The sequence below is a fragment of the Podarcis cretensis genome (assembly GCF_951804945.1).
Source record: "Podarcis cretensis genome assembly, chromosome: 9".
Taxonomy (NCBI): Eukaryota; Metazoa; Chordata; class Lepidosauria; order Squamata; family Lacertidae; genus Podarcis; species Podarcis cretensis.
The window spans coordinates 40,081,636-40,109,025 of record NC_137178.1 but is presented as its reverse complement, the minus strand read 5'-3'; the positions used below and the strand labels follow the sequence as shown (position 1 = coordinate 40,109,025).

Below are 27,390 nucleotides of genomic sequence, written 5' to 3'. Positions count from 1 at the left end.
TTTTTCTTCTTTTCGCTGAATGGCATCAGCCCATAGCTGACAGCACAGTCCTCTTCCTTACTCACTGGACTACTTTATTCCAATCAGGGACTTTGTGCAATTTTCGAATGTATGCATGTGTTTGGGTCCAGCTGTGACTTGAAAGGTCTTCAGTTTTGTTTCAAGCCAGTAAAAGTTTTGTAACTGAAGTGAAGCCTATTATTTGCATTCTCCCGGGGGGTGGGGGAGGAGAGATTGAAATCATGATATGAAACTCATTTATAAAATAGATAGAACCTGGAGCTTCCGGAACTCTGTACTGGCTGGTACCCTATAGTTTTAATTGCTATACAGCCGTATACAGAGGCTTTGAATTAAACCATGGCATCACTTTGCAGCAAGACAGATTTTAGCTGGTGTATTTGTTAGCTCATCTGTAACAATAAGTAATATATCATATATTCAGGATATATCAGGACAGGCAGAGGGAAGCGGCCATCAGCAGTATTGTTGTACTGAAACATCTGGCTCTAAGACCCAGAGTGTGGTCTTGGGGGTGGGGAGTTGAGAGTTGAACCACATTTCTATCAGGAAAGAATGAAGGCAGTATCAGAAAGCAAGATACACATCAGTTGAGGAGAAAATGAGTGGTGGGTGGACTACTTAAGATCAACCCTTGAGTGGGCCCAACACATGGATGACAGTAAAAGAAATTGATGGGATTTTTGCAGAAATGATTGTTCCTTGCAGATCAAACTCATTCAATTCTATCTGCAAGGAACAATGTGCATTTTATTGGGGCATATTTAGATCGAGCCTAACAGTTTTTAATAGTTTATGTTATGGTATGCTTGGTGAATTTTCACTGTGGATGCTGAAATCAAGTTTGTAAATTTTCCTAATGCTTTCATGATGATACAAACTGCTGTTTAAAGTCAGAGCTCTGAATTACAAAGAAATATTCAGGATATTAAACAATTGTTTGTCTCTGTATTATTATTTTCTGAGACCAGTGCTTTTTTGTGATGGTACTCACCTGTATAGAGTACCATCACTTCTTTTTTTGCTGCCCATGGCAGCCATTTTGTACTAGCACCCACAACACTTTTAACAAGATACGAGTTCTGGCTCCTTTTTAAAAAAGAAAAACAAAAAAGCACTGTCCTAGATTACCAGTATATTAGGAATTATGTTCTATGGCTTTAAAAATATTATTATTGATAGAGCTACCCAGAGTTTATCCAGGACATAGTACATGGTAGGTATAGATTTGTTCATTTATTTGCTGCACGTTGCAGTACATTCCCAATTGATCAAAGTATCAAAGCTTGGCTTTACAGGTTAGATTTTTTAAGATAATACTGGCCCTACCTTCCAGGATTTTGTAAAGGTTGCTGAGAATGCATTTTAAGTATTTTTAGCATGGGAAATTTGCTATGTAAATCAGTCTTTCCCAACCTGACACCTTCCAGATTTGTGGATTATAATTCCCATCAGGCTCAACCAGTATGGACACTGTGCAGAGATGATGGGAGTTGTAGTCCAAAATATCTGGATGAAAGCAAGTAAGGGAAACTTGTTAGAAAGTTACCTTGTTAACATCAGCATTGTGTGGGCACACATAGGTGCCATACAGTCAGACCACTGAACAGGCTAGCCTACTATTGTTTACTGGGACTGGCAGAGCTTCTCAGACAGGAGTCTTTAACTGGAAATGTTAGTTACTGAATCTGAGCATATTTGGATATGCACTAACACTGAGCTAAGGTCCCTCCCTATTAAATCAGAGAAATAAAATATGCATTTGGACCAGGTAGGAGAATTCAGAAACTGAGTTGTTAGCAAACAAAAGCGATAGGGTGGGATTCATTGATGAGAGAGGTAAAGGTTTTGTGAGAATGATCTGCGATGAGTACAGGGCAGAACTTTTTAGGCTCTAGTGTGGACATTTTGCTTCATTTGAGGAGATGTCCAGTCATGGTACAGAGTGTGTGGCAGTTTTGATCCTGTTTACAAATGTGCAGGCTATTCTCTTTTAAGATGCAGGCTACTGCTTTCTACAATATGTAAACACAAGCAAAGCATTTTAGTCTTTATACTTTTCCTTCTGTTCAAGGGAGATTGACTCCTTAGTAAATAGCATCAGAATGCAATGAACCTTTTGGTGGAAGTCTGATTTAAACACTTTCCTTAGCATTATATACGTGCATACTTTCTTTCTAAATAATGAATAAGTCCAACATGTTCCGTAATGTTCCTGTTCTTATGCTTCCCCATTGTACTATTCCTCATCCCTCGGGTTTTTAGGAATAAAGAAAAATAACTACATAGAATGCTAATGCCAACTGAATTGTCACTATATGTATAGAATCACACCACATTGTATATTTAAAAAACACCAAAATAGTCTGATAAAATGTCTATACGAGGCATAGTATTCACCACCTAGGCTGCTACTGCAAGAGATGGTTCATATCAGAAATAAATTAGAAACAAAACAAAGCAAAATAAATGTTAGCAAATACCATTTATTTTATTGGACAAATTCATTTAAATGTAACAGGTAGAAAGCTGCTGTCATTAATGTGTCTGTGTTGTCTTTTTCTTTATATAGTCCCCTCTTGCATATTTACTTCTAGATGTCCAAAACAAAGCCAGTATTTTAAGAGTTAATTTCTTATTAAGAAGAGAGGAAATCTGGTAACTATTGAAGAGACTAGACCTATTGGTGCACACAAACAATTTGTCAGTCTTCGTAAACGTGAATAGCTTTCTGCAAAGTGGCTGCTCTTGCTTTGTTTGAACAGTCTAAACTTTTCCTTTTCGGAATTTAAATCTTAGAAGGGAATGTGATCCACATATTCAATCAAAATCATTTAATTCAAAGCATATTTTGATTGGAACAAAGCTGACATGGAAAAGAAACTCCAGAATTTTTTTTTTTTTTTAGTTGAAAGGACTTTTTATCATATATTTAACAGGAAAATTTGAAATGGTTCTAATTAGGCCGAAAAAAAACAGCCTTCATCGTTGTAAATTAGAAAGGTCATACATCAGTGTTAAGGAAACATTACTGCTAGTGTTTGAAATCCAGCACATGCAAACATAACAGACTGCTTGATTTTTAAATTTTGTTTGTTGCCCATAGTATAATGTGATCGTCAAATTTATATAGTCCTTAAGAAAAGGGATGTGCGTTTGAAACGAAAGAACAGAATTTTAAGTCTTGAAACTAGTTACTGTTTTTCTTTTCCTGTTCAGTTTTTTTCCTGCACATTCCTTAAATTCTGTTTTTTGTATAAGATTATTTTGGCTCATGTCTTTAGGAAATATATACGTTTTATACATTGAAAAACTACTTCCTAAGAACTCTGAAATGGTATCAGGTTTATCTTACAATTTTGGGTGTGCAAAATTGCAAGAACATAAAGCCCACCAAAATACTGTATTTATATAGACCACCTCATAGACACACATGATGAATTTTATTGACAGTCATTGGATTCTGCTGGACTATGTACAGTACAGAAAGTGCCCTGTTCTTAATATTTTGTATATGATATCAGATATTCATTCCAGGAAACAAGGTAAGTCTATGTTTTGTTTTACTAAAAAAGAGCTATGATAAATATCCCAAAACTATTGTCTTAAGGTGATTTAAAATCAGAGAGAGAGTATGCATGCGGTAAGAGACAAATTATATATTTATACACACACATGTATTTTGTTGATAATAAAGTACTAATGCTACAAAAGCTAAATTTCAAGCAAGATATGATTTATCATCCTTTATTAAACCCTAATGCTGTTTAAATATATGAAAGATCTACTTATATTACAACATTTTACTTTTTCTTCGAAACAAAAGACTGAGTCTATTAATATACAGTACCTATTTTCTTGAATTTGAGTTGTGTACTTTAATAGTGCCTTAGAATTGCACTTAGAATATTTATGAGCAATTGGGACTTTACCTTTGCAGCATCTTAGCTTTGATATTAAGGGAATCCGTGGGGCATATCTGCTTTGTGACTGGATAAATGAAAGTTACTAATAGGTGTTTGTGTTTGACATCTGTATATTGTACTTTTTAGCATATCTCAAGTGTTTTAGTCTTGGTCTAATAGATCTCATTAAAAAAATAGATATCAGCCCCAAGACAGTTTGTCAAGGCTTATATGAGTCCCACAGGACTGAATTGACAATTTGTGTGTGGCTTTCCATGGCAGTCCTCTCGTGGTCTTATTTGATCCTTAACAATTGGGCATTAGCCTCTGATTTATTTTACAATAACTCAATAGAGCAGAATATAATAGTACTGTGTTGGGTGTTTTAGTGGATTTTCTTTTTCACGAAATTTTCTCAGAGCATATATAGGGTGTAAATGATGCATCCTGTCTGCTTTGGGAGCACTAACAATTGATTGGTTAGGGTTTAAGAGCAGCGATGGGAAAGGAGTTTAGTATCCCCTAGTTGCACACCGTATTTAACTGTAGCTTTAATGAGCAATGTCTGCCTCGGAAGCTTTGAGTGATCTTAAATGAATAAACTGAACTCCATAGTTTGAGAGAGAAACAGAGAGAAATTGCTATATGTAAGATTTTTACATACACAAGCATTATAGACTGCATATTTGACATTCAGTTTGTTTTATAGGACAATGTCTAATGCCTATCTGGGATTTCTATTATATCTAGGTTGCAATAGCCATTATCCTGCTTTTAAATATTTTCCCATTTGTCCGAAATTCTTATCATCTGCTTCCACAGTTTGTTACCTTATCTACAACGGTTTACAAAAGGTCTCTGACCATATATATCATAGTTTTGAATATTGCTGTTTTATTCAGTCACTTTATGTTTAGGTATCACAATTGCATGGGGGAAATTAACCATCACATTTATACACAATGGCAAATATGTTAGAAATATCTTGAAAGGTAAATTACAATTAAATTTCAGGGCTATTTCATTTTCTTACTCTTGTAGACATAGACTGCAATCCTATACCCACCTAGTAATAAGATGCATTGAACTCAATAGGACTTATTTTTCAGTACACGTGTATAGGATTGCAGTGAGTATATTTAGACTCAAAGCACCCGTTTATGCTAACTTTGTTAGGCAAAAGATTAAATAAATCACCAACACTCCACTATGTACATGTTCTGAGCCGGTGGGGTAGTTTTATTTTGCTTCTAAAGGTTTACTAAACATACATGATTTGTAATTTGACATGACTGCAGAAAGATACCAGAATAGTTATTCAGCCTCATTGAATATTTGAGTATTTCTACTACAATAGTTTAATGTATATTGGTATGTAATCAAGGGTTTTAGAGTGCAGCAAGCCATATGCATGTTCATTTTGGATGTAAATATATCTTCCCATTTCTTTTTTTTTATTTTAGAAGAAGTAGCTATAAGAGAAATTGAATGTTTCTAGAAAGAAAGCAATAAAAATTTAATTCACACAATTGTCATTTGCTGAGCCTTATGGGACTTTATAGCACAGAGTATACTGATACGGAGACACTTGTGATAATTCTCACAGTTTTCAACTTATTAAACAATTTTGAAATCATTAATATTTAATTGGATCAGTTGTTTTTTATCATTTTAATTGTGCATGTGTGTTTTGGAAAGCTTTTGTACGAGCCAGAGTATTGCTTTCATAAATAAGGGCAGCTTTCCTGGTAGGCATATGTATTGAAGAATTTCCCCATATGGTCATTTTTTGGTGGCTGGGTGGAAGAGAAGAGTGACTTGATATACTGTCTAGTCATCCATTATAAAAGATGTTTCTAGCAATCCACTAACTGGGCTTGTAAATGAAAAAAATGATATGAACATGAAGATATGGATAGGCCTTTTCTTGATTGAAAGTTCTAATTAAGTGAATAGAGGAAAATTAACTGAAATTAGCTGTCAGAAAATCACATTTAAATGAGTGATGAGTTGCTCAGGCAGTAAACATTTAAATGATATAAATTGCCATTTAAGTGTATGGTTTAATGTTTGTCATGCATTAACATGACATGAGATTGCAGTGACAATCAAGCAGCTTGCTCTAATTTGAACATATTTAGGGCTTTTGTGCGAAGTGCACCACACAAATTAAGACAATTGCTGTTTTTATGTGTCAATTTAAATGTTTCTTCAGGCATCAGTTAATGAAACTAACCAATCATTTCTGTATGCACACTGCAGACTAGTTTCCCAGGGTTTGAGTAAATTTCCCAGTTTAAATTAGGCATTTCCTTGAAAAGGAAGCCTTGCTTAATCTCTGTAAATTACAAAGATGTCCTTTTTCTTTACATTGTTTCATCTGCACTTTTTAACCCCAAAAGACAATACATTATTGCATAGCTGATTTTGCATCAAAATGCTGGAGTAATTTTAAGTGCCCTCCCCTGATAATCATTAGCGTATACTGTGGTCTGTTTTTATTAAATACTGACAAATGTTTGCCATATAGTTGATAACTATAGCCTTGATAACTTTAAACTGTCACACTTGTAGCTTATCCACTCTTGCAGAATGAATGCTTCTATACATTTATCCCCAAAGCCTTCATACAAAGGTTTCCCAATAATTTCACCAACTAGGTAGCTCCGTTCAACTTGCTGTTACACACTGGGGCATATCTGACTATTGACTAGATAGGCCTGATTCATGTTCCCTGGTTTCCAGGACTCCTTTGCAATGAAATGCATAAAGAACTTTAAATGCTCAGATAATGCATATTGTACATGCACACATACGTATATAGGAGATTCTCTACATTGTGGTCAGAGTTGTACAAATGTTGATAGAAATTTGTTGACAAGTAGAAATAGAGTAGATTGTCTTGCACTATACCAGAGCCAGCATGGCCCAGTGGGATTAAAGCTTCTCTTAGCCATCATTCATGTCACTCTGAGGCTCAGTTCCCCATCTGTAAAATGAGATTCAGCAGGAGTTTCAGAAATGGCTGAAAACAGATTTTGTAAAGAACTCTTAATAGACAGGACTATTAAATTAATAATAATAGAAACAGGCACGTGCATTCTTAATAAAGAAGCTGAACTGATGCTAATGGTGGTTTGGGATCTCCGATTAATGTAAAGACATCAAAACATATTTAAACCATTCATTCTGCTTTTCTTCCTTTGCACTAGGAGCTCTGCTTAGTCATTCCAGGGAACTCTATATAGACCTTTTAATAAAACTGTTATGGTTTTTTATATTACCCACCCCACCCCCCAAAACCTGTTGTTTTACCAACATTTCTGTGATGAATCATAATTAAGGTTCAAAAGGCAATATGAGCCATGATCAACATTTGCACAGAATGGCCTGAATCTTTGCCTGGGCTCATTGAGACTCATCCACATAGCACTAAGCTAGGGGTCAGCAAACTTTGTCAGGAGGGGGCTGGTCCACTGTCCCTCAGACCTTGTGGGGGGCTGGACTATATATTTTTTGGGGGGGGATGAACAAATTCCTATGCCCCACAAATAACCCAGAGATGCATTTTAAGTAAAAGGACACATTCTACTCATGTAAAAACACACTGATTCCTGGACCATCCGCAGGCTGGATTTAGAAGGCGATTGGGCCGGATCCGGCCCCCAGGCCTTAGTTTGCCTACCCATGCACTAAGCCATAGTTTACTGTTGCACTAACTCTGCCTTTGTGAAACATATTTTTTCCAAACCAATTATGTATTGTAACTATTTCATTATAAGTAACATTGCAGTCAGGAAATAAGAAGCTACATAAACAGCATTGTGTTCTTTTGCAGGCCTTGGAGAGCGAATTTGTTTCCTGCCAGCTCCACCAGTGGATTGATCTGATTTTTGGCTACAAACAGCAAGGGCCTGAGGCTGTCAGATCTCTAAATGTGTTCTACTATTTGACCTATGAAGGAGCTGTCAATCTCAATTCAATAACTGACCCAGTACTGAGAGAGGTAAGCTTGTTAATGTCTGAGAGAATAAAGTGTCACAAAGAACTCCGTTCTTACATTAGTATTCATACAATTTATGTATGTGTGTTACGATAACAAAACTACATTGGTTTAAACTTACTAACATGCAGTTTGTTTGGGTCTTTCTTGCCTTATGATTTTCAAAGCAGACGTTAGAACCTTAGAATTACAATTATCTAACAAAACAGATTGCAAAATAAGTTTAGTTTATTCATATCTGTGATGATTAGATTGTTTATCAATTACCTCACCCTTGCAAGTTACCAGTGAGGCGGTTTTGCAGTTTTGCTTTGCTCACCTTGTCCTATTTGGCTTCTTTCCTACTCTCCCTGTTGCTGAGTTAGGCAACCACCATAGTGCTTTATATTGCTTCCAGGGTGCAGAGTGCTGATGCAGCTGTTGCTGCTGTTTTCCCATCTCAAGCTAGCAAGCAAGTAGACGGTCACCATAGCATGGTTTCATGGAAGCGTAATGGTAACTGCACGTACAAACATACCCATTATCTCTCTGTTAGCCCAATCAGAGCACAAGCCTTCTTAGCAGAAGTTTCTGTCAAGCACTCAGAGAAAACCATGAATGCAGTGCCAGGGTAACTGCTGGTCCCAGATTTTAACATCTGAGAAAGACAGCTCATAACATCTTTTAAAGCTGCTCTTAGAAACAACCCTCCCTTCCAATGCTTCTTAAGTTAAAATCTAAAAAGCAGTTTGGGGGATTTGGAACAACAGCTATTCAAAGAGTAGCAAGTGCTCTTAAACCACATTCGGAAGTATCAAAAGCTTAATTCATATCCTTACATCGTTCAGGATTGTGGCTTTTGCTTTTAAAATCTTAGCTATATAAAGTAGTAGTGTAGTTATACTAGATATATAAAGTAGTGGCAAATCTAGATACAGAGGTTTAATACAACGGTAAGTAAAGTAAAATAAAATAAAATAAAATAATGAAATACTTCTAAATGTTCCTATCAGGTTTCACATTGTGGGCTTTTAGGGAAAAGCCTAGAGTGCTTCAGATGGTTACAGTTTTTAAATCAAAGAATGAATATTAATACTATTCATTATTATTTATTAAATTTGTGTACTGCCCTTCAACCATAGATCTCAGGGCAGTTCACAACATAAAAATACAAGATAAAAGCATAAAATGCACAACAAAAAACAAGTGCAAAAAAACTCACAAATCAATAACCCGGTCCCCCAGACACATTTAAAAGGGTATAGGATGTTACCCAGCCAGGTATATAATGAAGGCCCCAACTGAACCTCTGTGGGGAGAACATTCCACAAACTGAGCCATGTTTCCAACCTTCAGACTCATGTGGAGGAGACACATGAAGAAGGGCCTCAGATTATCATTGCAGGGTCTGGGTAGGTTCCTATGGAGATAGGTGATCCTTGAGGTATTGAAGTTCTGAGCCATTTAAGGTTTTATAAATCAAAACAAGCACTTTGAATTGGGCCCAGAAACTAATTGGCAGCCAATGCAGTCGAACCAGGATTGGTGTAATATGCTCAGACTGTCTTGCCTGATGGCCAAATTTTGCATCAGCTGAAGTTTACAAACTGTCTTCAGAGGAAGCACTACATATAATGTGTTGCAGTTATCTAACCTAGAGGTTACCAGACCATAGGAAACAGTAGTTAGATTACCCCTGTTCCAGATAAGTGCACAGCTGGGCCACCAGCCGAAGCTGATGAAAAGGCAGTCTACACCACTGAGGCCACCTGAGCCTCAAGCAACAGCAAAGGATCCAGCAGTACCCCCAAGCTGCATACCTGCTCCTTCAGAGGAAGTGTAACCCCATCAAGAACAGGCACCTCCCATTCATCTGGTCTACGGAACCGCCCACAAATAGTTCCTCAGTCTTACCTGGATTGAGCTTCAGTTGGTTGGCGTCTTATCTAGTCCATTGCTGAGGCAAGACAGTGGTCCAGCACTTCCACTGCCACACCTGCAGATGTAAAGGAGAAGCAGAGCTCTGTTTCATCAGCATATTGCTGACAATGTATTCCAGACCTCTGGATAACTCCACTCAGCAGTTTCATGAAGATGCTAAACAGCATAGGGGATAAAATAGAACCCTGAGGAAGCCCACATTGAAGGCTCCATGAGGCCAAAGAACACGCCCCCACAACACCCTCTGGGAGATTAGCAACTGGCGGGTAGTTACTTTTAATTTATGAGACCATGGAGGATTTATTGAGGAGTGGTTTTACCACTGCCTCCTTCAAGCAAGCAGGGACCACCCCCTCTTGCAAGGAGACATTTATCACCTCCCTGGCTCCGCTAGATGTTCCCTCTCTGCTAGTTATTATCAACCAAGAGGGGCTCAAGTGGTCATCGTCCTGATGGATCCAAGCACAATGTCCACATCCTTGGAACACATCCAACACAACAGGACTAAGTGCTCTGGACACCCCTTGAGATTAATCTGCTGTAGCAGCGGAGTCAAAATCCTGGTGGATGTCCTCTGTGTGCTTTGCAAACAAGTCACAGCAAGCTGCTGTCAGTTCCACCACCACCTTCAGGCCAGATTGTAAGAGGCCCTGCACTGCCCTGAAAAGCTCTGCCAGAATGCATAATAAGGAGGCAGCAGAGTATGCTTTCTTTGCTTCCTTCACTGCCACTCGGCGACTGATGTCAATATCCCTCACTTTCAGATCACCCTCTTCCTGCCCAGTTGAGTAAACAAGGTCCAGAGAGTTGCCTGCCACATGTGCTGGTGATATGTTGGGACAGACTCATGGTTTTCATGGCAGCCATGAAGTCCTGAGCCACCCCAAAGTCTGTTGCCTCAGCATGGATGTTGAAGTCTCCCAAAACCAGCAGTCTAGGAGTGCCCCACCCAGCCTCCAAGCCCAGCTCTGTCAGCTCAGGCAGGAAGACTGCTAGGCAGCGAGATGGTTGGTAAACCATCAGAATCCCTAACTGTTGCAATTGCCCAGTGTCAGGACCACACACTACAATGGATAAAGAGCTTGGCTGTAAACCTGTTATGACCAGCTCCATCTCTTTGCCACCATTTTGTGGCTGGTAGGTCTCAATGATTTTCAGCACTCTCGGGGGGGGGGGGGCTTGGTGATAGAAATATTTTAAACCCCTGGTCAAGTGAAACTTGATACAATCACACCCAGTGGTTCCATGTCCCTTGCAAGCAGGAGCTAGTTAACTGGAATGAAATAGGGAGATGCTAAAAGTGTTGTTGACATTCCATCATGCATTACATTTATGGGTTGCTATGGGCAGACATGTGGGGGAGACATCGGTTCATGGCAGTCATGTATCCCCTGTAATATCTAGTTAGGTGCTTAGAAGCAAAGATAAAATCATTCAGGGTGTGTCTAAATTTGTGTTTTCGGCAAAAAGGAAAGGGGGCATATAATTTTTTGCTGAGAAGTACTGGATGCTAAAAACCAACACATTATTTCTCACTATGATGATTTCCCAAATAGTTAACACATGTGGCAAACTAGCATCAGTATGATTTCTGAATAAAAGGATTTTATTACCTACCTTACTATTTCCATGATGTGATCAGCATAACAGCCTGCAGCACATTAAACTTTTATGTAATTTTTAATTGTCCCAAAACAGCTGTATTGCCAATAAAACTGAGAGGTAAGCTCGCTTGTGCTTTGGCCTAAAACAAGGGTTTATTAGCCAAATAAATAAATAAATAAGATTAAAAATCTATTCTGAAATGTTGTGAGACATCTTAAATAAAGACTTCAACCTTTTGTTGTTCTGCTGAAATTGTGTTATGTTCCCTGGCTTTCCCACACAAGAGCATGGGGTTTGTATTTACTCTCTTGTATTTTAATTCCTTCCCATGTTCTGCAGGATAGATCAGGAAAAGGGTGAAAAGGAGCATTAGAAAGGTCAGGACTGCAATGATAGAAGAGATTATGAGCGGAAGCAGACTCTAAGATGCTTCAGGGTTAGGTCACAAATTATCCCTTACAAATAATCTCCAGCAATAAAAACCAAGCATAGTCTTCATAATTGTTTGAATCCGCCCTGTATCCATATGCAGCAACAATGGGTGGAGAGATTTTCAGAACAAATGTCCCTGAAAGCAGCTCCATGTGTTCCAGATCTTTAACCACATATGGCATATTTGAATGTAGAGGCCAATGGTTGTCATTCAGGTGTGCATCTTTAAGAGAGTCAGTGTTTTTTAAAAAACCATACTAAGCAATGATAAAAGAAGAAAGTAGATAATGAAGAAGAAAGGTTTTGCTAATATATTCTAGATTACACATTTCCTTTTCCGAGCTGTTTTTCTTAAAATTAGATTTTATTCTAAAATTAAAACTGCAAGAATTCTTATTTTTTTAATCTAAGAACTTTTCTGGTGTATGTTTAGGAGTGATTATACACACACATCAGTGTGCTAAATATGCATACTTCAAATTAACCTCATAATAGCTTAGCATGCTAAAAAGTAGAATCTTATATCCCTCTCCCTCATTTTCCATGGCTACAGTGTAAAATGCATGTGTGTGTATATATTTAAAAATTGTGACATCAGTTCTGATGTATTATACTTTGAAGATTCCAAGAAGAATTGGGTACCACCTCAAGCCAAGGTGAATTATTCTGCTTTTAGTTATGAGTGAAGGTAAAAGTAATACAAAATCTGATTGTGTGCATATCTCTCTGTAATCATACTGATATGCATGTGATAAATTGCCAATCCATGTGATAAATGAATTTGTCATGCACCTCTGACAGGCTCATCATCTCTCTGTCTGTTAATCCATCTCCTCAAGGACTTACTCTCACATTCCAAAATTCAGAGCAGCTTCCTTTGACCACTATCTTCCCCACAGCAAATAAGCTTACCAATGGAAGCTCCATCCTTTTTTCGAAGCTATTAGTTAGAAATCACAGCACAGATAAAATCTATACTTTAACTTTCAGTACCCCAAACTACCTTACAGCACAATCCTGTGTTTATCTACTTAGCTCAATGGGGCTTAGTCCCAAGTGTCAGCATAGGTTTCCAGACTTTGTTTCCTTGAGAATGTTTGCCGACTTCCCTAAACAGTTTCAGATTTTCCTATTGTGTGATATTAGGGCCTCAGAGAACAATTATAACTGAACACAGTTTTTAAAAAGTCATATTCAAGTCACTATCAATTAATCAACAAGGTTGTGCCTTTTTAAAAAGAAGTGATATAGTGCATTTTAAAAAGAGATGGTATAACTCATCCCCTGGAATGCATAGTGTACAATCGTTCATTTATGCATGGGCTTTCAAATTCAAACAGTAGGCAGTAATAAATATATAAGTAAAATAATATAACAACAGAAACAGACACTTCCAAGCAAATCTCACTGCTTTACATGGCAACGGGAAATTTTGTTCAAAGAATAATTATTTTCTCTCGGTATGATAGAAAGCCCTGCCGAAGATAAATGCCAAGGCAAGTTAATCTCACGTTGTTGTTGTTGTTGAGAACAAGAAAAAATAGGTTAATTTATGCATCTGAATTTCAGTTTTGAAATCCATTTATTACTTTTTCACTTTTCTGTAGCCAGTTCTATGTGGATTGGTAAAGTCCAATTTAAACACGTGATTAGCAGATTTATCAACACAAGAAGAAATCTGAAAGGTCTCTTGTGTTGCATTCAGACATATAGATAGATGAAAATACTAGTGCAGACGCGCTGAGATGCACCTCTTTGTGGCATATATCCTAAACATCTTTCTAATACTAAAATAGAACTATGTAGATACCTAAGAGGAGGCTATACGTAATCAGAAATAGCTTGCTTTTTAAATGGCTTCATTTATTCATTGAAGTATTTATAATCCACACTTTACCTGAAGGTCCCAAAGTGGTCTACAATAAACAATAAAACCATACTGAAGAATAAATAACTTAAAACATCATAATAAATGTCAGTAGCATTCACAGATAAAACAAACAGCAGAAAGTGAAACGAGACATTCTAAGGTTACCATGCATGTCATTTATAGTCCTAAATCCATCTTTGTTGTTTAGACCCTGGTGATATCAGTGGCTAGGAATACGTTTTTGCCAGCTTCTGCCAGTAAAACAATCATGGCTGTTTCTGAACCAAGATAGTTCAGAAACTTGCTTAACACCAGGTTGGATGACTACAACGTGCTATATATAAGACTGTCCTGGAGGTTGGTTTGGAACTAGTGCAATAAGCAATGGCTTGACCGCTCATTGGAGCAGGATATAGCCACCATGTTAGGCCACTGCTGGGAGAATTGCACTGCCTGTCAGTTAGCTACCAAGCTAAGTTCAAGGTGCTGGTTCAAATGTGTAAAGTCCTATGCAGCTTGGTATAAGACACCTGAAAGATTGTCTCACCTGCTTTCTTCAGTAGGTGATTTACATACAAAACAAAAATTGGATCTTTAGTGTGGTGGCCTTTGGAATTCTAATTGCGTATTAGACAGGCACCATTGCTTTTGCCTTTTTGATGCCTACTGAAGACCATCCTCTTCTAAAAAGCCTTTTCAGCAGAGATCTTTCTGAGTCTGCATCTGTACAGTGGTACCTTGGGTTAAGAACTTAATTTGTTTCAGAGGTCCGTTCTTAACCTGAAACTGTTCTTAACCTGAGGTACCACTTTAGCTAATGGGGTCTGCTGCTGCGCCGTCGTGCAATTTCTGTTCTCTTTTTTTTTTTTTTTTTATAATAATTTTTATTAATTTCCACACATATAATAAAGAACAATGTAAAACAGTATCACATCATACTCATCGGTTCTTACCCTTCTTTCTTTGACTTCCCCATACCTCCCCATCCCTGCATCCTTGTTTAATAATTCTTTAGCAACCCTTGAGTCCATTATCTTAGTTCCCTTTCATAAAAATTTCTTAAGTTTTTTGATTTACTGCTGCAATTCTTTACTTCTTACCCCCTGACATCCTAACATTCCTCAATTTTGCAATTATTTTTAAGATATATTTTGAAGTTCTTCCAGTCCTCTTCCACTGTCTCTTTCCCCTGGTCCCGGATTCTGCCCGTCATCTCGGCGAGTCCCATAAAGTCAATCACCTTTGTTTGCCATTCTTCCAGAGTAGGTAGTTCTTGCGTCTTCCAATACTTTGCCAGTAGAATTCTTGCTGCTGTAGTGGCATACATAAAGAAAGTCCTATCCTTCCTTGACACCACTTGGCCCACCATGCCCAAGAGGAAAGCCTCTGGTTTCTTAGGAAAAGTCCACTTAAGGACCTTCTTAATTTCATTATAGATCATTTCCCAGAAAGCTTTAACCTTTGGGCAGGTCCACCAAAGGTGGTAGAAAGTGCCTTCAGTCTCATTACATTTCCAACACTTATTATTAGGCAAATGATAAATTTTTGCAAGCTTGACTGGGGTCATGTACCATCGGTAGATCATTTTCATAATATTTTCTCTTAATGCATTACATGCAGTAAATTTAATACCGGTGGTCCATAACTGTTCCCAGTCAGCAAACATAATATCATGACCGATATCTTGTGCCCATTTAATCATAGCTGATTTCACCGTTTCATCCTGTGTATTCCATTTTAGCAGCAAGTTATACATTTTTGATAAGTTCTTAGTATTGGATTCCAACAGTTCTGTTTCTAATTTTGAGTGCAATTTCTGTTCTCATCCTGAAGCAAAGTTCTTAATCCGAGGTACTATTTCTGGGTTAGCGGAGTCTGTAACCTGAAGCGTCTGTAACCCAAGGTACCACTGTACTGGAATTGTTTTTAGATGTTTTCCCGTTTGTGTGCTTGCCTCCCTTGTCAGGAAGGGGCAGGATATAAATTTAATGAATAAAATCCCTCCTCAAAAGGCTGCACAAAGAGCTGTGCCTTCCCCTGACATAGAATGGAAAACTGTGCAGAGATTGTTGGTTTACAAGCCCCCTCCAGAGAGGCTGGCCCCTCACACTGTCCTCGGAGCTTGTTTACCGGTAACCTCCTTTGGCTGACATCTCGGACAGACCAGGGAGATTTTGATAGGCGACATTTTCCCAGCATGGGTAAATGCACACCCCCTCCTCCTGCTTCCCTAGCAGGGAAAGGAGACAGTCAGAAATGTCTATTTACATTTTTTTATTTCTGACTTTAAAGCACTACAGAAAAACATGTCCGATCAATTCAGTTCTTCTAGCAAGTCTGACAAACTTCCTGTACATACGCAAACGGAAGGTTTCAAATTACACTCTTCACAGAGCTCTGAGAAGCCTGTGAACTTCCGGGAACATTCTTTCCCACAGATAGCCGCATCTTGTGATGTCAACAAGCTACCGGTTTGCAGCTGCGTTGCTTTCATATACTGACAGAGATGTGTTGCACTTCAGAAGGGAGGCTGTTCTAGAGATCTGGAACCACTGCAGGGAAGGCCATCCCCCAAACCTCTGCAGTGCAAGCCTTTGCTTAGCACAGGGGTCACCAAATGGGAATCCCTTAACAGTGAATGGATGGGGTTGGTCTGGGTGGAGACATTCTTTCTGATATTTGGGGCCCACATACAATTACTAAATAGAAATTAGTTTCTTCCTTAGCCTTTGTTGCCTTCACTTTTACTGCAGTTTCTTGTGTTCAAAAACCTTGAAGAATCCCAGTCCTTGTGAATCAGATATGATGGAAATGAACATCTAGAGCTCTGCGTAGCTACTACCTCACTTCCTGTTTTCCATTCCTCTGAAGGTCTGACATATACTGAGCCTGAGCATTTTCTAAAATTGGTTATTTCATATAGGCCAGCATTTGAATGATGGGATTTTTTTTCACCAGCATCAGCAATGTTTAGTTTACCCCAATTTAATGACAGCAGTAGCAAGTCTGCTATCCTATCAGATAGAAAGTATGTTTGACTTCCCAGTCCTTTTCATCCATGGTGGGAGCCAGGTATTTCAGCTCTAAATCAGATGAAGACAGCTGAGCTAGTGAATCTTTCAGGAAATCTAAACACATTTGTATTTATAGCCTAGTCTTAACAGTCGCTAAATACTTTTAAATTATCAGCAGGTCTTGTTTACATGCAGATGGAGTACAACCTTTGATGCATGTCTTAGAAATTCACTAAAGTGATTACAGGACGCTGCAGCAAAGGAGTATATTTTAAATGTGTGAATAAAATAACTGAATACTACATTTATGCACAATTCGAAAGTGTTGTAGAAACAAATATGTTGGAAGACTCACTAGCCAGAAGTGTGTTGCCCAGATGGTTTGCTTGACACAGCACACAGCACAGAAACTGTGAAAAGCTAAATAAATGTTAAGGATTAGTCTGTTTTTAATTGAAAACCTGCATTTAAAATACCATAAAACTGTGCCAGATTTTTTTATTTTTTAAAAAAGAACGTATCAAAACCAAATACATTGTTTTCACGGCCACCTGGAGTTTAGCTTGTCAACAGTACTGGGCACTGGGCTGTGATCTCTTTCTCTGAAGCTTAGTGAAAAACAGGCCCACTGCATGATGGTAATATATTCAGCCGTGTGTTTTGGGGTTCCTTTTTTATTTTTTAGGAGAACCTGCTTCATACTTCACCTTGAATTAATTTTGTTTGGATAAGGATTCTCTGAGGAAAGGGTATTCTGCTTGTATCTAGTATCTATTACCAGTTAAAGTTTTAAAAGCAAACTCCATTTAGTGAGGAAAAACCTTTGTTTTCAAGTACTAACTGTATTGTTTTAAATGGTGATTTAATGACAATATCAGCATTTGATGTTTCTCTTTAAGCAACACTATTTTGATATAAATAAGAACAAAGTAGTGTGATAATTTCTTTGGCACAACTTGTACTTACCGTGAGAAACGAAACTGGGTTGGCTCCAGCACAAGAGCAAGCAATAAGAATTACCTTCTTATCAGTAAATTCAAAGGTCCATTTAATTTAACAATCTGGGGTAGAGAACTAGACATAAGGGGAAAAAACACAACTGCTGTCCAGACCGACAGCCATTTGTTGAGCTATCCCTTTGCTCTCCATAATGTCTAATTACTAGTAGAACTTAACTCAGGACCTGGTATCATTATGCTGAGGGCTTTTCTGCCCTGCTATCCAACATTGTTAACCGTGAAATGTGGCAGTACAGCCTGAATGATATTCTCATACTGTGTGAAAATAAGTGTGATGGTTCCTAATCTCATAATGAAATCTGCGCCATCCCCAAAGTATCTGCACTCTTGCATGCATTACATTCAGTCATTCTTCCTTCAAGTTTCTTTGAATTCCTTTGGCATTTTCTCTTAAGTCTCTTTGAAGTATTTTGCAGGCCTATTTTTCTTGTTCCACTTTATCTGCTTATTTCCAGTAGCTAGAGATTTAGGTGTTCTCAATGAGCACATCAGTGTTCCAGACAGAGATACTGTTTGAAATTATCCATGAACCCAGTGCCTCTGAACATTATTGAGTGACATTTGTTTCTGTAGGTTGTGTCTGCTCTGACTAACTGGTTTATTTCAGATTGGCAGCTGGGATTACAATGTAGTAGATGGACAGTTTGCATGAATTGGAGATTGCACTGAAGTTGCACTAGGCCTCAGTTTAATATGCCTGGAATGTACAGATTCAGATTAGAGCAAGTTGCATGACTCTGAAAGGGAAAATAAATCCTTGTTTTCACAAACTGTAATTACTTTTCTGTTTTAACTCACTGGCTGTAATGTAATTGCCCCCAACAGCTATTCTTATAATTAGACTGGACAAAGTAGGTTTTCATACACCATTTTCCCCTTCTCACATAAAGTTTATTTTTTACGTATAATGGAGTTCTGGAGACCCGATGATTATGCTTTAAAAAGTTTTACTTTTCTTTTTTGCCTTCTGAAGTTTCCTCTCCACCCCCCCCCCCCAATTCTCTCTCCATTGAAAGAGCACCTTGGGAGAAGTAGTGGCACCCCAAAATAATATCCAGTCAGAATTCCACAACCAAATAAAAATGACAACATAGAGCCCTGTTAGTTTCTGCACATAATCTTTGATAATTGACATATTGCAGATGAAAATATATTATTGTTAGGTTTTCCAAGTAGCTCAAGATATGAGCATAAGACTTTCAGAGCTGCGTTTATTTTCCTGCCCAACCTAATTTCCATTCTCTACTGATGGGTACCTGATGCATCAGGAAAAAAATGACTTGTAGGAAGCAAATCACATCCAGAGTGACTTTGGCCTTTGGTACTTGCCATCCTGCCTGCTAGTATTGGAAAAGCTAGGCTTCTGTTATCCACAGTTGATAACAGTTGATATTTGCTTCTACAACTTCAAAACATTTAACATCAGCTGTATTTTTGGTAAAAGTATACTTACTGTTTTTACCAGATTATCTGTCTGTCTTTATTATGAAGAGAAGCACTCTTCATCAGACAGCATATACAACAGCAAAGAAATATGAGGCAAAATGTGCACCAGCTTTCTGCGCATCTGACTTTGAATCCAGCCCATTATTCCTTTTTAAAAAAATACAATTCAATATTTACTTCTTTTCTTCCAAAAGAAACTTTTGCCATATATAGATCAAAATATCTATATCACTAAGTAGCTTTGTGGTAGCGGAATGAATTCCATTTGCACAACAGGACTTCTCCCCAAACGTGCCCCCTAAATCTGTTCTTAGGAGCAGATTTGAAGTCAACATGGAGCACAAGCATGAAGAGTGGGGACGATGACTCCTCATGAGCAACTTTTACTCATTCCTCCCCCAAAGTTCTGATATTCTGCACATACCGGTACCTACATAAACCTTTTCTGGGGGAAGAATGGTCCTGCAGATTGGGGGGTGGGCAGTATCCCACACAGCCCTAAATATGCCATTCAACTGCACCATTTGAATGGAAAGTCAGTCTTCCCTGATGCTGTCAAGCAGCATGCTACTGAAAGGAAAGGAATAGCTAGAAATCACTGATTCTTTTCAAAGCCAAGAGCCATAATTATGCTGAACGTAAGTGGTGTATGAACCAAAGGTATGGGGAAACCATTTCTTCGATGTGTGTCCTGGCAACACCAAAATATTCCACTCAGTTCCCCGCCCCGCCCCCCCGCCCCAGCATGTGCCTCATGCCATCAGCTCTAGTGTGGTGTAAACTGCTTGCTGGGTTTAAATCTCAGCCAGAAAGGATGTTTCACTGAGTGATTTTAGGCTCAGTGCTTTATCTCAGTCTAACCTACCATGCAGATATTGTTGTGAGGATAAAACTGGACATAAGGAGTTCTGAATCATGGGAAGATAGCGGGTCAAACTTTGAATACATTAATAATTCGCCATATTTGATTGACAGAAGCACATTTTAGTTTCAGATGCTTGTAGCTTGAGAGTATTACAACATTCACAATGTTGTATAGAAAATTGGCATCTTTTAGATGGACTCTGTTGAATCCTGCATAGATATAAATCCATCTAATATATGCAAGATGATCCAAGAAACATACCTGTGTGATATTGTATGATTGTTAAAAAGTAGCTTTAAGCAACTTCCTTAATATTAACGAGTTTTGTTACATCTCAATATTGTAATGCTTGCAATCACTGCATTTGAGATTGCTTTAATCACTCTCATTATTTTCGCTAAAACTGTAGGCAATTCCATTCTTTTTCCCCCCTCATTTTGTCTTCCACTTCTCCCTCTACCTCCTTCCCATTCCGTTTTATAGTCCTTTTCAGACATAAACACGGAGGGGAAGCAATTTTGATTTCGTTTCTGAGTGGTGCTGCAAAGAAAAGTAACAAACATCTGTTTTTGCCTTAACTGCATCCATATGTTCAAACTCTCTAATACGCGTCTCCTGGATAAATTTACAACCCTATTTGGTGGGCACTGCATACTATTGAATTAACTTTTTTTCACAGTTAAAAGAGGGAAGAGTTTAATTTATGCCAGGGCTCAAAAAAGCTCAGCCCAATCGCTTGTTTATAATAGGAGAGCTAAAGCTTGGAACATGTAAAGTGATTTTTAAAAATGCTTTTGAGCATGTGCAGAGTTCCTTTGCCTCCTCATTGAGCAATTGAATCCTGTTCCCACATGTTTAGTATTAAGTAGCAGGCTTCCAGGGCAGATGGTATGACTCCCAAACAGCCTGGGTCTCCCACATCTCCTCAGAAACTGAGTACTGGAATATATAACATGTTCAGAGACTGGAACTACGCATTAAATTAAAAACTAAAACGCTGCCAAGGAAAGTCTACGTTTCTCTTGCCTCTTTATTACTGCCAGAGAGAAGAGAAAGCAGAGAAGTAATTCCACACACCTGGTAACCAGTTGCGTATGTGTGTGTGTATATACACAATCAGTACAAGTGATCAATATTTAATCATTTGTTCATTACACATTAACATATTTTTCAGCTTAACATGTGGAAATGCTAAACGCTCTCTCTCTCTCTGTGTAGAGCAATGGATTGTAAAGGAGTCCTATAGTTTGTTTCATTTTATAGCCTCATTTTACAGCATCTGGAACAATTATGGAAAGAACCAAAGTTCTGTTATTACAGAGGACTAACAGAAATAGGACTTTTTATTACTGAAATGTTTTAGAAGCATTGAGCTAAAACGTTGGTTTGTGTAATTTTGTATTATTGTAGTTGATGTTCCAGATTAATTGTATTACTTTTTAATTAGATGCTGATGTGGGAAACTTTTCACTAGTGAAAAGCTTATATGGCAGAGTAATAGCCGAGCCCAGTTCCCTGGCAGTTTCATTGCAGTTCTTGGAATGCATAGTAAATAAATGTGTACTACTGTTGAAGACCAGAGATAATAGATAACCTTGGGACAGAACTATTGGCTGCAGAATGCTGAGTTTCCAGCCCACCCTTGGAACTCAAGGATACATATGCAGTCTCTCATTCAGGCACAGATCTGCTTAGCTTCAGTATCATTATGACACACTGTACTTAGGCCCATGTCCTTGAAGCTACTTCAATTTACTCCTGTCCTGATGTCATTGCAACAGCCTGATTCCTGCTTCACGTCATTTGGCTCCTGTGGCCTCTGATGTACACAGCATGGAAGTATCAGACTTGGGGTCAAATGAAGGAGAACTCAACACAAGGCTTCCATTTTGACAGCAGTCCTTTCTTCTTTAGACCATGCAGCCCTGTCCTCAGATGCCCGGAGAGCACAAGATATTCCTATTTCCAAGTATGAAGATGCTTGCATTATAGATTCAGGATCACATTTGGAACAATGCTAATTCACTGGCTCAGTTCCTCTGAGTTTAATTGGAATTGGTCACCACATTGGATTGGAAGTCATAATTAGTGTCATGATTCTGTGTAGGTTATTATTTTCATAATATTAGCAAATCGTTTAAATAAAGCTAAGAACTTTACTGTAAGTTTCACCCTTGGATCTTCAGATGATGTTGGACTACAACCCTAGTCATCCCAAACAATCATGGTCAATGGTCAGAGATCACAGGAATTGTGATTCAGCAATATATGGGAAACCAGGGTTGGGAAGACTGGGGTGTAGACCTTTCGGTTGAAGAGCATGGTAGTTTTCTCCAGAGCAATTTGCCTAAGGTCTTTAAAAGATACAAAATAAATGTGTTGGCTTTGTAACTAGAGCAAATTAAGTAGAACTGATATTTAAAGAATGAATACTTGCTATTTCAAGACATTTCAATCAATTTATCACTTTGTAACATTTAGATTGCAGTCCTTCATACATTAAGGCTGCTTCAATTCAATAGGATTTAAGCACCCTACCGGTACACAGGATTACAACCTCAAACTAAGAAAGGGCAGCGCATATTTATCTCTGCATTTCAATGTATTTTTTTTAATTAATTGAATATTGTTCATTAAATTTGATTTCATTATTTAGAAAAGTAAAGGGCTTATATAGAAAATACTTTAGTTTTAAATTACAGTTGTTCTGAACACATTCTTACATTTAAATTTTATGCTGCTGATACCATCCTAAATGTAATTTGTATTGCATTTTATATTGACAATTCTGTTTGAAGGCCTTTGCTACTTTTTCCACCTTTAGGGTAACGCTTAGGACAAAGGTAGAAATACTTAGAGGTCTGAGTTTTTCTTAGTACCTGAAAATATTAGCTTTTGTTGCAGGCAGATGATGCAGGCAGAACAAGGCGGTGGAAGCAAAGAAAAATGGAGCCCATAAGGAGAGTTTCTGATTGTAATAGCTGGTCTCTGTTTAATATCACGGAACAGAATGAAGTTTTGCAGTTTCTCATGGAAATAGCTCCTAGAGTACTAAAATGATTACCTCATTCTTAATACCAGTGCCAAGCACTTAGCCCCACTGTGCACACACGGGCTTGATTTTCAAGATGAAAAAAACCAGAAGTGTGGAATGACATTTTCAGGTGACAGTTATGGTTCTATTGCCTGTAATTAGCACCTCTTAACATGCAAACCTGCCTATGTTTTTTCCAGGCTGTTGAAGCTCAAATCCGAAGTTTTGGGCAGACTCCTTCCCAACTGCTCATAGAGCCACATCCTCCAAGAAGCTCTGCCATGCAGGTGGTAAGTTAGGTGCCAGGTTAATTATTTGCGAATCAGCTGCTCCAAATTCATACAGACACACTTCATTTCCCAGTATAGATAATTTTAAGTGATTTAAAATTATGTTCTTTCTCCATAGACTTAATTGAATGCATTATGAAGGATAGAAAAGGTTTGTTCATTTTCTGAGCCAGGTTTTAGGAACATTGCGGACAAGCCAGGGCATTAGAGTCGATGGGTACTTTGCTGTTAGGTGATATCCAACGTTGCATGAGCAACGTTAAGAGTGGAAGCCTGTTCTGAAAGCAGGCCGACACCATTGAATGTCATCCATTGTCCTCATTTGGGTGTGGCATTTGTCAAGGTGTGGTTCTTGTGAAGAGTCAGGTGCGTTTGTTCGTATACTGTGTGTTTTCAGAATATTTAGATATATCATAGGATCAGTAGTTTTCTGCATAGGCCCTGTGGTTCTGTGCTCAATACTAAAACATGCAACATTTAATGACAACAAATTTTCTGTACTAAATTAAGGTTGCCATACTATGTTAGAGTTGTACTTATGGGAAGTAGAGGGAGGAGAGGCAGATGGGCCAAAGCAGGAGGAGAGGTTTTGGTGGGAAGCAAAAGAACCAAAAAGCACAAGATACATCAGTTACCTTATCAGTTGCTTGAATTCAAGGTTGCTCACACTGTATTATTATGCAGGTACATGATTGTATGCAAGTAATATGAAACATTAAATTGTAACTCTTTTTAACACAATATGGAAATCAACATGTTGATCCTCTGATTACGGTAGCTTCCAAATCCTTAACAGTTTTGTTTTTTTAAGTTCAGTGGTGGTCTGATCCACACATTCCATTTCTAAAAGTTGTAGCCAAACTATACAGATCTCTCAGGGAACGGGTGGGCAGATGATATGTCTGAGCATTGGGCGGTGATGAGATTTTGTTACCACTTTGCACTTCTCAGCTTTTCCAAGTAAGCAGATGTGTAATTGACTTCTCCATCTGCAAATGTCTTCAGAAATGTAAAATGTGCAGATCAGTCCTACGCTGAGGTTCATGTTTTTACTCCTGCAGCTGTTGTTGTTTGATAACCCAGGTACCAGATGATAAATGGTTTTGAACACTAGAATTTGAGCAAAGATCAAGTTTTTCCTAGACAAAAACACATTGGCTTTTCAGATGCATTAGTACATTGGCTTTCCCTGTCACAAAGCCAAATGTTTTACCACCATAATGATTCAGTTAATCACTAAAAGTTTCAATGCAAGATTTTTTTGGGGGGGGAGGGGAGGTAGGTGGAGTATGTATAGAGAAGAAATTAAAGGCACCACGGGCTGCGTTAAGTGCACAAGCCATAATATGCACCAGGTGTAGTAATTAGCAATCACATGAAGGCTGCCTATTTGTCTGGTTTGGCTGCTGTTGCTGTATCCCCTTGTGTTTTCACACCATCAGATAGCTGGATTTAATTGAGGCCACATCAGATGAGGCATTACTGACACCTTTAATTGAATGAGCATCCAGGGAGGATTAACTCATAATATTGATTGGCTTTTAGCCACTTGCTCAAAAGGGTGTCTGGGTAGCTTATTAGTTGTTTTTATTTACACCTTTATACAAAGACTGTAAATAGGAATTCATAGTGCAATATGTTTTTCTAAGTACTCTTAATAACTTTTTTAAAAGGAGTGATAATAAAAATGCAAATGAGCTTAATTTTTTATTAGTTCTGTATAAAAATATGCTAAATGTGCTCTCTTATATACACATTTACATATGTGTACATGCATTGTAAAGTTGCTGATGATAAAGAGGCAAAAGCCATAACCAGCGTATTCAAATTCCATAAAGATACTAATTAATTATTAAAAAATAGTTTCTCAGATGCAGTCACAGGTTATACTAATGGACAATGAAGAAAACACTCCATGTAAATATAAATTTCTCTCAGCAAACTGAACATTAAAACCAAGCACTCTGACAATCCTGACTTGAGCTTTATATAGCTTAATAGCTGTGTCAACAAAGCATCACAAAAAAGTGAGAGATGCTTTTGTCATAGTGACGTTATGCATTGTCTATAAGCACAAGTTTTTAGGATAGTGGTTTAAATCTTGTGGTTTTCTAATACATTTCATTTATACATATTTATGTATGTTCCAGAGACTTTCAATGGGAACAGAGTGCAGCTAACTTAGATTTATCCAACCCCTACACCCACCTTACGCAGGTGGCGCTGTGGGTTAAAGCCTCAGCGCCTAGGGCTTGCCGATCGAAAGGTCGGCGGTTCAAATCCCTGCGGCAGGGTGCGCTCCCGCTGCTCGGTCCCAGCGCCTGCCAACCTAGCAGTTCGAAAGCACCTCCGGGTGCAAGTAGATAAATAGGGACCGCTTACCAGCGGGAAGGTAAACGGCGTTTCCGTGTGCGGCTCTGGCTCTGGCTCTGGCCAGAGCAGCGATGTCACGCTGGCCACGTGACCCGGAAGTGTCTCCGGACAGCGCTGGCCCCTGGCCTCTTAAGTGAGATGGGCGCACAACCCCAGAGTCTGTCAAGACTGGCCCGTATGGGCAGGGGTACCTTTACCTTTACCTTTACACCCACCTTTAATTTATTCTGCTTTAAAGTCATAAAGTTTTAGACTTAGATCATAATTTTCCATGACTGGAATTCTGCTCACGGAATACTCCTGTGTTGGAGGACACAATATTCACCAAACCCTCTTTACTCCTGCAATCCTCTCTGTCCTCTGAAAATCTTCTATGGGAGGTGATACTAGGATCTGCTGGTGAATTGGCAAAAAAATCATTCCTTGTATCAGTAACAGCCTCTGGTGTCTAAGCTATACAATACATAGAAAGACATAGAAAAGTACATGCATTACACATTTTAATTCTGTATTGCTATTCCTAAATTAATTCTGATGGTATGCAAACACTGCAAATTCAGTTTTCTGTTTTTTACCCTCTCTATGATTTTCCTGGAATTTTATTCTTTGAGCTTTGGTGCAGCTTTTAAAATTCTCTGCTTTTTTTTTTTTTTTAATTGGAGTGTACTTTTTTTGAAGCACTACTTCTGCTGATGTTGAAGCTAAACTGTTTGCAAGATACAGGCAACTGGAAACTTTTAAATGGGGCCAATGACTTGCTACAAATGTTGGCTTCTTAATTTTTCCCTGCTCTGTGTGTAATTAAGGAAAAAAACCTCAAGGTGTTCAATAAAATGATAGTTTCCATGGGCCTGTCAAAAATTACTGCATTGGCATTCATTTGCGGTGGCTATTGCTTGTTTTAATTGGGTCTTCCTTCTTTTGTCCTGTCCTGTCTTTCTTTCTTCCTCCTTTGTCTTTCCTTTTTTCCGTGTGGTTGGGGTCTTGTTGTGCCCACTCAACAGTATCTCCTCCTGCAGAGTCCATTGATGTTCACAGACCAAGCTCAGCAAGATGTCATCATGGTCCTCAAATTTCCATCAAACTCCCCTGTAACGCATGTAGCAGCCAACACCCAGCCTGGTTTGGCAAATCCTGCTGTGATTACCGTCACTGCTAATCGACTGTTTGCTGTGAATAAGTGGCACAACCTTCCTGGTAAGTATGGAAATACTAGCAAGTTAAGATATAAACAGCAAGTTGGGTTGATTTTATGTGTCAAAGATGATGCTTGTTTGTAATGGGTTGGGTCTTAGGAACCACAAACGAAGTTCCATTATGAGAGTGGAACTTTCCATCCTTCCCACTGTATCTCTAGAAAGTCATTCCTGGGATTGGAGGACTGTGAAGGATGCAGGTATGGATACTGCAGCTGGAGGGAACTAGCAAAAAATAAAGAGCATCACCCTTGCATGAATTAAAATACCTTTCACATGAACAAGGTATTCATTTGATCCAAACCAATATGAGATCCTTCAGTATGCCTATTAATATCTGAAAAGACAATATCTAAAAAGACACCCGAAGCTGGTTCAGGATCCGGCAGCCAGTTTG

General features: G+C 38.4%; 1 protein-coding gene across 1 annotated transcript in view; it reads left to right on the top strand.

Annotated features, from left to right (window-relative positions):
- LRBA (LPS responsive beige-like anchor protein) overlaps positions 1 to 27,390 on the top strand; it is a 357,313-nt gene that overhangs the window by 296,925 nt on the left and 32,998 nt on the right. The window contains 3 exon segments of the mRNA XM_079990486.1: positions 7,765 to 7,932; positions 23,335 to 23,424; positions 26,802 to 26,994. Coding sequence (XP_079846612.1) covers positions 7,765 to 7,932; positions 23,335 to 23,424; positions 26,802 to 26,994 — 451 coding nt within the window.